Source organism: Pogona vitticeps, chromosome 2 (assembly GCF_051106095.1).
Source record: "Pogona vitticeps strain Pit_001003342236 chromosome 2, PviZW2.1, whole genome shotgun sequence".
Lineage (NCBI taxonomy): Eukaryota > Metazoa > Chordata > Lepidosauria > Squamata > Agamidae > Pogona > Pogona vitticeps.
In genome coordinates, this window is record NC_135784.1 from 89,660,815 (window position 1) to 89,678,715 (window position 17,901).

General features: G+C 39.8%; 1 protein-coding gene across 1 annotated transcript in view; it reads left to right on the plus strand.

Moving 5' to 3' along the window:
* The window catches only part of LOC110090008 (uncharacterized), a 36,869-nt gene extending 29,138 nt beyond the window's left edge, over window positions 1-7,731 (plus strand). The window contains exons 11-14 of the mRNA XM_078384056.1: window positions 2,470-2,504; window positions 2,939-3,014; window positions 6,319-6,358; window positions 7,530-7,731. Of these exons, the coding sequence (XP_078240182.1) occupies window positions 2,470-2,504; window positions 2,939-3,014; window positions 6,319-6,358; window positions 7,530-7,602 (224 nt within the window). The 3' untranslated portion in view covers window positions 7,603-7,731. The remainder of the gene's footprint in view (window positions 1-2,469; window positions 2,505-2,938; window positions 3,015-6,318; window positions 6,359-7,529) is intronic.
* Window positions 7,732-17,901: the final 10,170 nt, after the last annotated feature.

Consider the following 17,901-nt stretch of genomic DNA (forward strand, 5'->3'; position numbering starts at 1 on the left):
GGAAACATCTTTGTCTGCCTGCAAATTATGTGTTCAGCATTATCAAACTCAAATGCAGAACTGTGCAAGGCATATTTTCCAGAGGTCAAGTGTAGCTTGAGATCAGCTTCCACATCTCACGTTGCAAGCTGGTGGCCTGTGACCCGGAGGCACGAGGTGTTATTTCCTTCTCTTTTGCTTCTAAGCTTCTCCATTTCTCATGCAGATTGCCAAAGCAACTGTTTTCAGTGTTTTCAGTGAGGAACACTATGTTTATTGCACTGTTTCTGATCCTTTAAAAAGTAGAGTTGGAGGCTTTGTATTCCTATACGAATACAAGCCCGCTGACACAGATGGCCGACTTGATGAACATCCACCCCCAGACTCCACTGGACCACTTACCGCATGGCTTGCAGCACGCATAGCCAGCGTCATGTGCTGCACCGCAATCACAGCAGTAGCTTGGCTGCCTCAGCCCCACCTCTCTGCTCACCCAGCCACTCTGCACCTGAGCAGAGAGATCCTCGGGCCCTCTTGCCAGAGTTGCTGGGTAAGTAGGGAGGCGAGATTGTGGCAGCCAAGCTACTGACGTCATTGGGGTACAGAAGATGATGTGGCCATGCACACTGCACACAGTGTGGTAAGTGGTCTGGGTGTGGGTGTTCATCAAGCCAGCCCCCTGTGCTAGTAGGCTTCGTATTCGTAAGCCCCCATCTCTCTTAAAAAGGAAGCCTGTCTTTTAAAAAATGTTTGGCTACACTCAGAAAATATGCAAATACTTAACACATGTATAAAGCACTGCTAGTTTAGGTGATTTAGGTATCTGACTGCAAATTCAGAAGTTGGAAGTTCAATTCCTCATTGTGCCTCCTTGACAGGGGTTGGATGTGATGATCTATAGGGGATTATGAAACTATTATGAAACTATTCCAGCTCTGCAGCACTAAGATGATAATGATTACAAAAACGTCTTTCAAATATGTGTCTGTTGGGGCAGCAGCAGCAGTCCACAGGATGTGTTGACCCTTGTATTTAGTACTTATTATTTCTTAAATTAAACTTCTAAAGCACTCCATTGCAAGAGTCTTTCTGAACAGGTTGCAGTAGACATGGTCTAGAGGGGCGGGGTAAAAATCAAATAAATAAATAAATAAATAAATAAATAAATAAATAAATAAATAAATAAATAAATAAATAAATAAATAAATAAATAAGGTAGCTTCATGCTTAAAGTTTTAAGTCTTGTTGCTAGTTCCTTCACAACATCATTGGTGGGGAAATGTTTCCTTCAGAGGTGGCCTATCGAGGTCCATATAACATAGACCAGAATTTACCAATTAAGTTAAGTCTGAGGGCACGTTTTCTGCCCCCCCCCCACCTTTTGGCCACTTCATCCTATCAAAAATGTGAGAATTAAAAATGAAACCACGAGTTGTCAGGTATCTATTTCTGGTTTTGAAGAAGGAGCTTTTGACAGTGTCTTAAACATTGTAGAAGGACTCTGTGACCTATTAGGAAGATGAATCCCGTTCATGGAGGGAGTAGCAAGTCACATTTTTTTCCTTCTCCCCCCCTTTTTTTCTGGGGAAAACCATTTCTTTTGCTAGGAGAATGAGGGAATCTGATGGGGTTTAAGCCACAAAATCAGCCTTGGGAACTATGCCTGGACCTAAGGCCTTGCCCTATTCACCCCATCATAGATCTTCTTCCAAGCAGATATCTGAATGAGAGGCCTGAAAGGTCTCTGTAAGACTTTTATTATTATTATTATTATTATTATTATTATTATTATTATTATTATTATTATTATTATTATTATTATTATTATTATTATTATTATTATTATTATTATTATTATTATTATTATTATTATTATTATTTTGCAGTATTTGCTTATGGAATGCAATCCCCAGATTGCTTGGTTGTAACAAAATTATCCTTCCTGTGGTAGGGTAAGATGTTACCTGTTTCCCCAGGCATTTGATGGAATTTTGTTGGCTGATTTTTTAAGAACATATTGCCATTTATGGTTTGTTATTCCTGGGGGGTCGTCAGGGCTCAGAAAAGTAACTTCTCAAGCTCTGCTGAGGAGCTGTAATCTTATGTTACAGATGTATAATTTCTATTCAGAATAGGGAGAATAGGATATGTTCAGCCATATCTCTATTTTCTCCCCTTTCACGAAGGTTCTGTATATCTGAATGCTGGCTTATTATGAAAATATTTTAAAAAAATAGAGGAAGAGAAACTCTTTCTATGTTCTTGTACAAAATCTTTGTTTTAGGGAATGGTTGGCCATCTTCAGAAAAGAGTATCAGAATATAAATTTTGTACACCTGACTCTCAGAAATAAAAAAAAAATGGGTAAAATGTGAGGAAAAGGAAAATAGGGTAAGAGACGCCCACAGAAGGCTTTAACCTGGATAGATATTTGTTTACGCTGTTAAATATATTCCAATAATGTAATATTTTGTTTCTTTCTTTTTTTAGCACCCGCCGTAACGTTTTTGGATTTATCAAAGAAGGTATTGTGAAATGAACTGGTTAACATAATAGCTCTGCCAATAACACATTAGACATTTGTTGAAGATTGGTTCAAATCAAAGTATGGGCTGCCTGCTAGTCCGTGTTATCTTGCTGCCTAGGCCAAGCAGTAAATGTTTTCTCCAGTCACCTATGCCAAGGTGCCTAGTAGCCAACGTTATTTTGGCAGAGAAGGAATGCTCACTAATTTGATTTGATTGTACTTCAGCTTCCATCATCCCTAGTTGTAATGCTCTGTGGTCAGAAATGAGAGGAACCAGAATCCGAAACATGTACAGCACCACATGTTTCTCAACCCCTGTTTTTCCTCAACTGCTCCCACTGAAGTTTCAAGGCTCAGACTTACTCATCATCAAACTTAATCTGAGTCCTAACAGTTCTTAAAACCTTCTATGTTTATCTTTTCCTTGCTCAGTATTATCCAGTGCTGATTGCTTGCATTCTTGTGCTCGGTGGTCTCTTCGTGATGGCTATAATACAGCTAGTGAAATGTAAGTATGAAACCTATAATCTGTGTTCTGCTTTAAAGAACATTAAAGAACATTTTTGCGGAAGACTTTTTTTTGGCACTTACCCTCATAGTAAAAGTAACAGCTTCTGTCCTTCCAGATGTCATTGAACTGCAATTCCCATTATTCCTCACTCTTAGCTATACGGGCTAGAATTGATGGGAAATCCCAATACTATCTTGTGGCTACACATTCTCCTTCCCTTCTGTAGGATAAAGTAAAATGGCTATATTGAGAAAGTAACACAGCTCAGGGGAGTCAACATCTGTTCTTCTCCTTGACAAAGCAACTGTCTGAGAAAAAGAAACTGTGTGTTTCTCTCTGTGACAATATCTGGAAGGCTACAAGATGTCCCCTGCCACAACATCTAGGCCTAGAACATACCACTCACCCCTCTCATTCAATCAGTAATTTGGGCATGTCATAAATTTTGTCACCTTCTTTCCCTTTCCCAATTGTCTTTAACTTTTCTTTTTGGAAAATGCTGCCATCTCTTTGTTCCTGGGGATAAAAGTGTTCATAGAGTAAGGGGGAGGAGAGGAAGCAAACCTGTAAGTCACAGAAGAGACTATGGGTAGATTTTGAGTACTGAAAAGAAGGAAATCAGGATTTCTTGGGTCAAAAGGGTGAATAAAGGTCAAGACTAGTATCCTGTTGAGCAATTGCATAGCATAAACATCTGCATACACAATTCTGTGGAGGTTATGTTGGCTCGTGCTGTTGTGCAATCTATCACACAACTGGTTGCTGAAAGGAAATCTTAAACTTGCAGGATACATTGTGTAATACTGACAGCCAGGCTCCCACTTGTAACCTGTGACTAAGGCAGGGAATGGTTCGTTTGTATGGGACACAGTCCTTCAGTAATTCCAAAGAAGTGCATCTGCCCCCACCAAAAATATGTACGTAAAATATGTATGTAAAAAAGTATGTACAATATATACAATAATATTTACACTGCCATAATTTCCAAGAGGATTCTAGCCTAGGAAATCATTGAACACATAGAAATCTAGAATGAGAAACAATAAGTACAGGTTGTTGGCACATGATTATTCAAGGTATCAAAATAAGAAAAGTGCAGGAGGAAAACCTTCTTGGCTCAAAAATCTTACAGACTCAGTTGGATGCAACATAAACCATTGTTTAAAAGCTGCCACCTCCATGGTATTGCCCACCTCATGTAAAAGAGGAACACAAGGACGAAGAAGAAAGCAAGGGAACAGAAGTAGAATTAAAAGAAACCGCTGAGAATCCTGAACATTGATTCATAAGCTAACTCAGATATTCATGTTCATAATTCATTGACTAGAGCATCAGGTGATGATATTTTGTGTGAATCAGCCATCACAGAATAATTCCCGAAACAGAACTTCCAGGAAGGAGAAGAAGACCTTTCGGAATTTATAGTTCCCTTTGGCAGACTTCAGGAAGAACAGCTATAATTTAGATATTAATCATTATTGTACATTGAACATGAAATCATAATTTGAGGTGATAACTGATGCTTCATTTTCTTTTTGTATCCTATGATTTTAGTTTTAGTTCTGTCAGCGGCACGGTACCTCTAAATTTTATATTTTTTATAAGAAAATAATTGGCATAATACCCAATACAAATTCACTTTTCATTGGAGACTATTTCTTTACTTGTGCACTTTTAGGACATCCTTCCACAAACTGTAGGTTGTGTATAAGCAGGATAATTGAATGTATGTATCAAATAAATAACAGGACGTGGTGGTGCTGTGGGCTAAACCGCAGAATCCTGTGCTGCAGGGTCAGAAGACCAGCAGTCCTAAGATCGAATCCACGCAACAGAGTGATCTCCCGTCGCTTTGTCCCAGCTCCTCGCCAACCTAGCAGTTTGAAAGCATGCAAATGCGAGTAAAAAAATAGGTGCCACCTCGGTGGGAAGGTAAAATGGTGTTCCCTAGTCATGCTGGCCACGTGATAACGGAAAGTGTCTTTGGACAAGCGCTGGCTCTATGGCTTGAAAAATGGGATGAGCACCGCCCTCTAGCATCGGACACGACTGGACTAAAAATGTCAAGGGGAACCTTTACCTTTACCTTATCAAATAAATATCAAATCATACTTCTATGCTGAACACAAGGTTGTCCCAGTTGTGCTGTGGTACTGCAGACTTTGCCTTGTACAGGCAGAGAAGGAAGGCCACTTGCAGAGAGGAAGATCCACTCATGGAAGTTCTACTTAGATGGTACTGGAGTTGCCATATAAATGAAAAGCTCCCTGGGCAGCTGAATATCTGTGGGATCTGAGGTCTTTTTGGTTCCCAAATGCAATCTAAAAGGTGTCAGAAGCACAGCTTGGAAAGTAACTTTCGAGCAGACTGAGTTTAATGTCACTGTGGAGCCTTTCATCATTGAACAGTGCCAGGATGATGCCCCCGGAACAGAGAGGTTATCTACACCACACAGGTACAAAGCCATGGCTCTGACCTGTGGAATCATGAGATTCATAGCTTGCTGATTTTAGAAGAGGTAGGCATATTAGTCTGTGAAAGCATATCAGGCAAAATCCAAAGAAACAAGACAAGACATAAACATGTAGCACCTTAAAGACCTTAAAATTTTAATATGAGCTTTTGTGGACAAGTCCACTTTGTCAGACATATAGGAAAAAGAATGAAATACCGGATGAAATACCAATTACACAAGTAAAACTTTCTAAATATTCATTGGCCCTAAGAGTCTTGGGTGTGTAGTTACATCTCACATGCAGTAATTTATGGCCTATGTTTGGTGTTAGGTTCTATGGTAAGTATTCCTACAGCAGACAGAAAACAGATACTAGGCATGAACAAAAAAGGAGGGGGGGAGAAGAGATGATGGTGTTAAGACTGTCATAAACTCAAGGGGGGGAAGGGAGGCAGAATTATCTGCTACAGAGCTGTAGTGCACTCCACCAAACTTCAGCAGAGACTTCCAAACACTTCACGGAATGGCAAATCCAAGGATCATAGAGACCTCTTCCGTGGGTCAGTTCTGTATGGTTTTCAGAGGATCATTATTCACTCTTCTTAAAAGTAACTTTGCAAGCTCTGGCTGGAAACTACACTGGTTGGGTGCACTGAGATAACAGGAGAGTTTTTGCAGAACGTTGATTTTGCACCAATACCCTTGAGATGAAATTTCTGCTGTGTTGTGACAGTTCTCTGCTTCTGAGAGCTGCGGAGTATGAGACAGTCAGTTCCGTTTTGTTCACTAAATTGTATATCATTGTCCTAGATATTCCTGCTAAACTGAACTTTGTTTCTTCTCTAGGTAAAAAGATGAGAAAATATCAGTTGGACAATATGAAAAGGTAAGAGTTTAGTGTGAATAGAAAAAGGCACATGTGCTTATGCTATGGTGGTGTCTGTTCACCCCTTGCCTTTCCTAACGTGTTTAAAGTTGTAAGCCTTGGGGCAGGGCTTGTTATTTTAATTTAAGCTGCAATCTAATGTTTCCTGTAGTCACCAAAGTATAGTTTGCCCACAGAAATGCTTCCTGCCTGGCAGCGAAATTATCCACTCCTGTGGTGCCCCGGTAGGAGAGCTCCATCCACGGTGGACACAGAAACAATTTGGCAACATGGGGGACATGAACGGGCAGGATATTTGGACCTTCCCTGAATTAGAGCTGTAAGCCAGTCTGAGATAGGAGCTGATATAGTAATTCCTCCCATTGGAGGCATCACAGGGGAATAGCTGGCCCACCTCCTTCCCAGGCTGGACCTCACCTACCTCACCTTAGGCTCAGTTGGTGAAATTCATTTACTAAAGCATCCATAGTAATTTTTATTCCTATCTCATTTGACAAAACAAAAGGGCATTCCTCTTGCCGCTTAGGAGGAATGAGAGAAGAGCATAAAACCTGAAAACCCCTCTTTCAAATCCCATAAAATACCTTTTAGATATTATTTTAGAAACTAACTAGTTAATTATTATAAATAAGTAAGTTTGGTGTTTCTTGTTGTGCCTATAAGGTAATTTTGTAATGACTAGTTACATTACTTGTTGCCCAAAAGGTAACAAGTTACGGGTAACTACATTACTCGCAACTAGTCAATTTTAAGTGCTGGATTCACTCAGTGACCTTGAGGTGCTCTGGCATTGTGTGCGAAACCTTATAAGAGAATAGTTTGAAATAAACTAAATTTTATTTACTTCTGATTAAAACAGCACAGTTCTTTTTTTTGGGAAATTGCTATCGTTTATTTTAATTCATTTATATGCTGCCTTTCCATTAAAAAGATGCTCAGGTCAAATTCTGAATTTCCTTCAAGCTGCTTATATGCCTCTGTTTTAAGCTAGAATTGTGTTTGGCCAGACTGTGTTGCTACAGGTACTGTTAATTTAACAACAGTGCTAATAGGTTTGTGTTGGAAACTGCTGAGAGTTTGCATAGAAAAGTGAGATATTAAATGACAAAATGCATAAGGTAAATTTAACTATTTATTACAAGATTTAAAAATTTTCCTCTTATCTTTGCAGCTTAATCAAAGAGGAAGAACCTGAGCAATCATCTGCTGAAACAGAAAGAGAAAGTGGAATTTTTCCTCTGTAACAAGTCACATTTTTGTAACCATTCAGCTACAAATATTATGGATTTCCCCTCTAAAGCAACATTCCTTAATGATATACATTGGTATATATTCTGGAAATTGTGCCAAATACTTATTACTTATCTCTGTCAACTAACTGTTGTGCTCTGTCGCCATTCTTTTGTTGGGTTTTATTTTCTGCTTCTAAAACGGCTTTTAAACATTCTGCACAAAAAGTGCACACATTTCACATTGTGCACTGAGGATATTGCCAGGACAAAATATAGTTGTCAAAAAGGCCAGCCCTACCTTTAGTCAGACTGTGTCAGCTACCAAAGGCAGACTTTGGATGTCATTTTTTAAATAAAAAAACACACAATTGTTTGTTCATTTACATGCATTTTTTTACTGCCAAGATGGGAGAGAAAGTTGTCAGATTTGGTGTCTCATGTTGGAAAATAACCCATCTGAGTCCTGAGTTTGAGGGTGGGGGCATTCTGTTGTACCTCAGGCAGTGAAATGTATTGGGCTACTTTGGCCATAAACAGTATTTCTGGTGATACTTTTTGCATTTCCAACAGTTGTGGTAGCAATGACATGAATCAAAGCCCAGCGAGGTGCACATGTTGACATATTTCCTATTATGTGGATAGTTACACTGGTAATTCAGCAGACTGAGATGTTAAGGGGTTAAACCGCATATTGGTAAACTACTTAGCCATTATGTTCTTCCCCAAATTCTGAACTATATAAATCCCAATGTGTAAATCCTGCTCTGGGTAATAACTTGACATTGTGCTAGCGATTAATCTCTAGTGCAGAACGGTGGCATAAATACTTGAAGTGCAGTCCATAGCAATAATGATTTTAGAACAATATAATGATGAAACTTGTACCTGGTGCAATTCATGTCCCAGAAGTATAGAAGAGAAGCAGCTAAACTCCCCTGGGTATTTCTTCACTTCTGCTTTACTTTTTATATATCCTCTTCCACTTCTTCTGAGGCTGGAATTTTTATAGCTCATGTACAATGTTTGCACTTTTGAAGATTTTTTTTAAAAAAATATCCCCCAACCAACAAATCTTGCATCTCTGAACTTCTAAGCCCCACTAGGGAATTGTCACTCTATCAAACACAATCACGTGCAGGTGATTGGTTTTTTGTTTTTGTTTTTTTCATCACCAGGCTCATTCTGACTCTGATTTTAAGTGTCTTCTATCCTCCCTATGAACATAGGCACCTTTTTGCAAAACTGACATTTCTTCGTGTCCAATTCTGGGCACATTCTCCTATTGCTTAAACTAAAGGGTGTTTTGTCTGCATGTTTCAAAAAAGGGTATTTGTCTGCATAGCTTTCACATGGATGCCTCTTTTTTTTTGCAAACAAGCTCCAAAATTTATGGAGTTCCAATCTCAGATTGAATTTGGTTCTACCTTCAGTTCTAGGAAGTTTCAGTTGAGCAAGTCAACAAGTTTCACACCCAGTTTGAATCCAACCCCATTTATCTTTGATGGTTTTCATTCTGACACTTTTTCTGGAAAATTATACCATAACCTCACTATAAGTCATTATAAACCATTCAGACCTTATCTTTCAATAAATCAAGTAAAAATCAGGAGAAATGCAGGAACAGGTGATACTGTTACTGGACCACTAAAAAATAATAACAAAAAACACACACACCAAACAATGAGCTTTCGATGATAGTTCATCTTCTTCTGGCTGTGCACTACGTTCTCATGGGTAGGTCCAAAATTATATGTTTTTATTAAAGTCTCATGGCTTTACTAGTCTCATGGCTGCTTTAAAGGTATCACCTGTTCCTACATTTGTATCAATAAACCAAGTAGTCATCACTTGCAGTCATTTTTTTACATAGTGTATGACTGTGACCATGTTGCCTGTAAAACTCACTGGAAATCCAAAAGGTTTTCACATCTTGGATTTGGGCCGTCCAAATCTGATATGTTTAACACAATCAAACTCTCCTACGAAGCTCACTAGTTCTTTTATAATACCTTGGGTTTGTTTATTAACAGCTTTCCAATGATCTAAACTACCATGAATGAATATTTCAATTGTTACAATTCTCTTCCTATTTTCCTTTGGGAAATATCAATAATAATGTTGTATAATGCTGGTCTTAATAAAAGAACATTACACCAAGGCGTTAAGATTAAGGTACCATTATGGTGATACTTGCCTTGCTTATATCTAGATTACTGCAAAACACTATGTGTGGAATACCTTTGAAGAGTACAATGGTGCCCCACTTAACGATTACCCCGCTCCACGACAAATCCATTTAATGATGAGTTTTTTTGCAATCACTTTTGCGATTGCAAAATGATGTTTAAATGGGGAAAATCTGCTTGATGACGATTGGTCCCCTGCTTCGGGAACCGATTTGTTGCTAAACGATGATCTAAAAACAGCTGATCGGTGGCTCTCAAAATGGCTTCCCACTGTGTTAAGGATGGATTCCTTGCTATACAGGCACCAGAAAATGGCAGCCCTATGGAGGATCTTCGCTGGACAGTGAGGTATTTTGCCCATTGGAACGCATTGAACGGTTTTCAATGCATTTCAATGGCCTGTGACAGGGAGAGATTGTAAGTAGTGATTAAGCAGAAGTGAAAGAACGCAGAGAGGTGCAACATTCAACATCATTGTCAGGATAGTTACATAGGTCAAAATGCTCCATTTGCCCAAAGAATGGACAGAACATAATCCAAGAAACCCCCAATATCTCATCATCCCAAAAGTTACAGTGCATCACACAGACACATTACTCAAACTAATGGATTTAATGATCATCACTATGAGCCAATTTGCCTTGTGGAAACTTTGCCCCAGAAATGTCGATGTAAAGCAACTTAGGCACCTGAGCGTTACTCCTTTCCTACCTTGTTCTCCATGTCCCCACTTCCAATTATTTACACTTGCTCATGTTTGAATTTACAAAGGAAATCAGAGGAGAGGAACCTGCACAGAACTCTAATGAATCCTGTAGGGACATATTTAGATGGAAATGCACTGAACTAATTCATGAGGAACTGATACCAGCTGTCAGCACATTTAATGAAAGGTTAAAGAGATCTTTCCGAGAGGCAACCAAGAGCAAAGTACATACCTCTAAAGAAAACAAAGATATGCAATCCCTTGAAGTTGGAAAAACCTGGCAAGCAGAGAGACTTTGCCAAAAAAGAGAGGTCTGTTAACATTTCTCCTCATCTGAAAGAAGTTTGGAGCAGGGATGAGCAAACAGACTGTGTTACAACCTAGAACCTACATAGCTGCCAGTTTATAAACCAGAATTAAAAATACAAGTAAAAGCTCTCTTACCTCATACATGTGCAAAGTATCCCTTTCAAAGAAGGCCTGATTTTTTTTTTTTGCATACATGTCTGACTGCAGTGGGTCTTGGAGATGTGCTTATGTCATAATACAGTCTCTTTCAACCTTTTACCCCTGGTTTCATAGCATGCCATAAAGTTAGAACTGACCTACAGTGATGCTTAGTATGCGAAGCTGGAATGTCCTCTCCAGGGCACGAAGCTTGGGTAAAATAATATGGAGGATAGGCTGTTACCCAAGCAGCAGATCCCCCCTCTCCACATCGCTGAAATAATCCAGTGGAAAGGCGAGAGCCAATACAACTGGTTCCAGCAATGTCGCAGGAGTTGGCTAAACGGCACGAACTGCCTCCGGGACTCCGGCTCCGGATTTTGCCTCAAGGTTAACTCCTGAAGCCTTTTCCATAAGTGGATATAGCCACCAGGCAGTGGAGGTTTGAAATCAGAGTTTTCCTTCTCCAAGATGGGCTGCCTTCCAGGGCCGACGAGCCCCACCTACCCGGTCTGCTTAGTAGATACTTAGTAGAGTTTTTAAAATAAGTGAGGTATTTGAGGAGTGGTTTTACCAGTTCAACCTCCCTCCCTCCAGTGAGTTTCCATGGCACAACTGGGGAATCAAACCCAGGTCTCCTAAATCTTAGTCAACTCTCTGCTACACCACTTTGGGTATCTTATTTAATTCCCTGAATATTTACAAATTCTAGAGATAGTCTCTACAGGGAATTTGAAAAGACATAAAGAACTTTCCAAAGTTCTCTGTTGTAAGGCGAAAACTGTTGACAAACTTTGAAGACCTTTTGTTCTCTTTACCAAGCAAAATGGGGGAAGAGGAGGGAAAATACATGTGTGAAGTTGCCTATTAAGAGTCACAAGATGGAATGAACACAAACTTAAATAGATTAGGCTACACTACATATCACATCAGTTTTAGGGTACATCTTAGTCTTTAAGGGCAGATATGAAATGGTTGATTCCCTCATTTAAAAACAATAACTTATCCAGTTGTTATTCATGTCTATCTCTTACATTAGGTGAAACTAATAAATTCCATGGTAGGCAAAGAACAAAACATTTAAAAGGCGCAAGACTGTTTTTATATTAGGAAAGCTGGAAGCCTTCCTGTCCCGCTGAGAGCCAAAGTACTTTGTCGTCACATTTCTCTGCATTGTGATGACTTTCATTATCACACGGAGTTTTGAATGAACTATATTTATAACAGGGAAAGGAACTTTGCCTAGTTTAAGGTGCCCCTGGTAACCCATGGTGCTTTATTTATTGCAATTACTACAGTGCACAGATCAGCAGTTCATTGGCCTAAGTGGTTTTTAATTTGTTCAGATTCAATATTACATCTAGAGAATTCAAAGGAACAACAGTTTTGCTTTGTGAAAGAATGTAGTAATTAAATTGGAGATTTAGCTGACAGCTATAAAATAATTTTATATTGACCTATACCTGATGCTTGAGGTGAATTGTCATTAATAAATGACCAATATATTGGCTCAAGAAGGCCTGAAAAGAGAAGATAATGACCTAAGTAGCCCGATTAATATAAAGAAGATGGAGAAAGGTAATTAAAATGGAGATATGATAGTGTCAGAGCAAGGACTGGGTAATGGAGAGACACAAGAGAAAACTACAGTAAAGCCATCCACTGAGTGAGATAGGAAGGCAAATCCTCTAAGAAGGGGGAATTAAGAGATTATTTCCTGATTAGTAGAAAACTGTTGTGACTTTCTCAAGAGCCATCACTGTAGCAGATGATGATTCCTAGAAGCTCCTTCCTTCCTATACCATTATTTCATTGGTTTCATTTCCAAGTCAAATGTTTTTGGAAGATTTATCATTAAATGGTTTTTCAGCATGAAAATAGCAAATAAAGAATGTATCTATTTAAAAAGCCAATGATCAAGGATTTATTTAAATTTTTTAATGTTTTAAAGATTTTTAAAAAGGGAGTGAAAACCACAAGATGATTGAATGAAACACGTGAAGATGTTCTACTCAATTTATAGGGACTGAAATGAAGGTAGTTTCACAACGGAGACAGAAGAGGGCATAAAGGAGCTTCAGGAAACATACAGCTGAACAGGACGGGTCTTTTGTGTAGTAAGAAGCATTTTATTTTGCTCTTTTAAAAGGAGAGCAGCCAGAGAGGGACTCTCCATATTTCTTTGAACCACTGTTTGTCTTTGATAACTTGTGCAGTTTAATTATGTACACCTGCCTCCATTTCTATGGCTGCTCCTTTTGCGGTATTCATTTTGGAAAAGTCTGAACCACCTCTGTCCTGAACACGGATTTACTGGATAAAACCCAAAGAAAAGAGAAGGAAATCGTGAGGTATCTCCAGCTCACTTGGCAGCCATGGGCATGCATTTCTGCCTAACTAACCAAAAGGGGGGAACAAGACTTAATGGTACACAATTGTTGCTAAACAAACCAAAAACAAAACATTTATTAACATCTCATGTTAATAAATGAATGCTGTTTATTTTGTTGTAGAAAAGGTGGGTTCTCCTTCATGGATTGCTGCCTTGTCGTGGCGAAGGGGCTTCAGTAACTCAGAGAAGCTATGGGCTATGCCGTGCAGGGACACCCAAGACGGACAGGACATAGTGGAGAGTTCCGACTAAACGCAATCCACCTGGAGTAGGAAATGGCAAGCCACTCCAGTATCTTTGCCAAGAACGCCCCATGATCAGAAACAAAAGGCTAAAAGATATGACGCTGGAAGATGGGCCCCTCAGGTCGGAAGGCGTCCAACATGCTACTGAGGAAGAGTGGAGGACAAGTACAAGTAGCTCCAGAGCTAATGAAGTGGTTGGGCCAAAGCCGAAAGGACGCTCAGCTGTGGACGTGCCTGGAAGTGAAAGGAAAGTCCAATGCTGTAAAGAAAAATACTGCATAGGAACCTGGAATGTAAGATCTATGAACCTTGGGAAGCTGGAGGTGGTCAAACAGGAGATGACAAGAATAAACATTGACATCCTGGGCATCAGTGAACTAAAATGGACAGGAATGGGCGAATTCAGCTCAGATGATTATCATATCTACTACTGTGGGCAAGAATCCAGTAGAAGGAATGGAGTAGCCCTCATAGTCAACAAAAGAGTGGGAAAAGCTGTAATGGGATACAATCTCAAAAATGATAGAATGATGTCAATACGAATCCAAGGCAGACCATTCAACATCACAATAATCCAAGTTTATGCACCAACCAGCATTGCTGAGGAGACTGAAATTGAACAATTCTATGAAGATTTACAACACCTTCTAGAACTGACACCAAAGAAAGATGTTCTTCTCATTCTAGGGGACTGGAATGCTAAAGTAGGGAGCCAAGAGATAAAAGGAACAACAGGGAAGTTTGGCCTTGGAGTTCAGAACGAAGCAGGACAAAGGCTAATAGAGTTTTGTCAAGAGAATAAGCTGGTCATCACAAACACTCTTTTCCAACAACACAAGAGGCGACTCTATACATGGAAATCACCAGATGGGCAATATCGAAATCAGATTGATTATATTCTCTGCAGCCAAAGATGGAGAAGCTCTATACAGTCAGCAAAAACAAGACCTGGAGCTGACTGCGGTTCTGATCATCAGCTTCTCATAGCAAAATTCAAGCTTAGACTGAAGAGATTAGGAAAAACCACTGGGCCACTCAGGTATAATCTAAACCAAATCCCTTATGAATACACAGTGGAAGTAAAGAACAGATTTAAGGAACTAGATTTGGTGGACAGAGTGCCTGAAGAACTTTGGATAGAGGCTCGTAACATTGTCCAGGAGGCAGCAACGAAAACCATCCCAAAGAAAAGGAAATGCAAGAAAGCAAAGTGGCTGTCCAACGAGGCCTTAGAAATAGCAGAGAGGAGAAGGGAAGCAAAATGCAAGGGAGATAGGGAAAGCTACAGAAAACTGAATGCAGACTTCCAAAGAATAGCAAGGAGAGACAAGAGGGCCTTCTTAAATGAACAATGCAAAGAAATAGAGGAAGATAACAGAAAAGGAAAGACCAGAGATCTGTTCAGGAACATTGGAGATATTAGAGGAACATTTTGCACAAAGATGAACATGATAAAAGACAAAAATGGGAGGGACCTAACAGAAGCAGAAGACGTCAAGAAGAGGTGGCAAGAATACACAGAGGAATTATATCGGAAAGATTTGGATATCCCGGACAACCCAGAGAGTGTGGTTGCTGACCTTGAGCCAGACATCCTGGAGAGCAAAGTCAAGTGGGCCTTAGAAAGCCTGGCTAACAACAAGGCCAGTGGAGGTGATGGCATTCCAGTTGAACTATTTAAAATCTTGAAAGATGATGCTGTTAAGGTGCTACATTCAATATGCCAGCAAGTTTGGAAAACTCAACAGTGGCCAGAGGATTGGAAAAGATCAGTCTACATCCCAATCCCAAAGAAAGGCAGTGCCAAAGAATGCTCCAACTACCGTACAATTGCACTCATTTCACACGCTAGCAAGGTTATGCTCAAAATCCTGCAAGGTAGGCTTCAGCAGTATGTGGACCGAGAACTCCCAGAAGTACAAGCTGGATTCCGAAGAGGCAGAGGAACCCGAGACCAAATTGCTAACTTGCACTGGATTATGGAGAAAGCCAGAGAGTTCCAGAAAAATATCTACTTCTGCTTCATTGACTATGCGAAAGCCTTTGACTGTGTGGACCACAGCAAACTATGGCAAGTTCTTAAAGAAATGGGAGTGCCTGACCACTTTATCTGTCTCCTGAGAAACCTATATGTGGGACAGGAAGCAACAGTTAGAACGGGTCATGGAACAACTGAGTGGTTCAAAATTGGGAAAGGAGTACGGCAAGGCTGTATATTGTCCCCCAGCTTATTTAACTTATATGCAGAATACATCATGCGGAAGGCTGGACTGGAAGAAACCCAAGCCGGAATTAAGATTGCCGGAAGAAATATCAACAACCTCCGATATGCAGATGATACCACTCTGATGGCAGAAAGTGAGGAGGAATTAAAGAACCTTGTAATGAGAGTGAAAGAGGAGAGTGCAAAAAACGGTCTGAAACTCAACATCAAAAAAACTAAGATCATGGCCACTAGTCCCATCACCTCCTGGGAAATAGAAGGGGAAGATATGGAGGCAGTGTCAAATTTTATCTTCCTGGGCTCCATGATCACTGCAGATGGAGACAGCAGCCCTGAAATTAAAAGACGCCTTCTTCTTGGGAGGAAAGCGATGACAAATCTTGACAGCATCTTGAAAAGCAGAGACATCACCTTGCCAACAAAAGTCCGAATAGTCAAAGCTATGGTTTTTCCTGTCGTGATGTATGGAAGTGAGAGCTGGACCATAAAGAAAGCAGACCGCCGAAGAATTGATGCCTTTGAATTGTGGTGCTGGAGGAGGCTCTTGAGAATCCCCTGGACTGCAAGGAGAACAAACCTATCAGTTCTAAAGGAAATCAACCCTGAGTGCTCACTGGAAGGACAGATCCTGAAGCTGAGGCTCCAGTACTTTGGCCATCTCATGAGAAGAAAAGAGTCCTTGGAAAAAACCTTGATGTTAGGAAGGTGTGATGGCAAGAAGAGAAGGGGACACCGAGGATGAGATGGCTGGACAGTGTCTGCGAAGCAACCAACATGAACCTGACACAACTCCGGGAGGCAGTAGAAGACAGGAGGGCCTGGCGTGCTCTGGTCCATGGGGTCACGAAGAGTCGGACACGACTAAACGACTAAACACAAAGGTGGGTTACAGATTTGGAAGACAAACTTTATGCTTTTCTATCTGGGCTGGCTTGGGTTATTGGATGTTGGAATGAATTATTTGAGAGGTATGAATATTTCAAAGGATTACTGTACCAGACTAACTCTACCTTATTGATGACACTATGAACTTGCCACCTTATTGATGAATGCCTAATTCCTGACTGATGACATGGAAGGAATCTGTCAAGCCCTCTAAGAGGAAAAGGAACACATATACAGTATGCATCTCAATCTGTGAGATGGGCGTGCTACAGTTATAAAAGGCAAAAAGAACTTCTAATCACAGCAAATACAGAAAAAGTTGTGTCTTTGTCTCCAAAGACACTCTTATATCCTGGAATGGTGATGCTGCATAATTTCATAGCGCACAGAATGTTGTTGCAACAAACCACATGAAAGATATACATAGACAGACTTCAAGAGGTCATTTCAATCCATATATGGCACACTTGAAAACTGGGATGCATACTTTCCCTTTTTTGTGGAATCCAATGCAATGTAGGTCAATGAGGAACCATTGTTCAGTTTCACTTAACTGAGTTACTCTTTGGAATATTCTCTGCAGCACTTGAGAGCATCTCTCTGTTCCCAGTTTTTTTTCTCCGTAGAGAAGTTTTCGATATCCAAGCATGTTCTTACCATTTCTCAGAAAGAAGGGAACTTATGCATCCCAACTTTTTCCGTATTTGCTGTGGTGAGACCTTCTTCTTCTTCTTCTTCTTCTTCTTCTTCTTCTTCTTCTTCTTCTTATTATTATTATTATTATTATTATTATTATTATTATTATTATTATAGCTGTAGCACCAGCAAAACTCAGTTGCTTACAGTTGAAGAGAAATGTGAACAATAAAAATGTAGGGAGACATACAACACACATGCTATACACACCAGGTACCAACAACCCAGATCCCAAGGAGCATCCAACAACATATAGCAGCAAAACTCACAGCAGCACTTCAGAAGAAATGAGAGAAATATGGACTTTCTTCCATAGATTCAAACTACTGGGTGAGTACTTAGAATATTTTTCATGTGTAAGATGTTTAAAGGTTAAAGACTACTTAAAGGTATATTGTTTTCCATTTCTTAATGATACATTTTAGAATTGCATTCTCTGTTTTTTCGATGTGCCTTGTCAGACAATAAGCTCCTGCATTTTTAGAACTTATGCTGCAACAATTTTAAAACATGATTATAACATGTTTCAA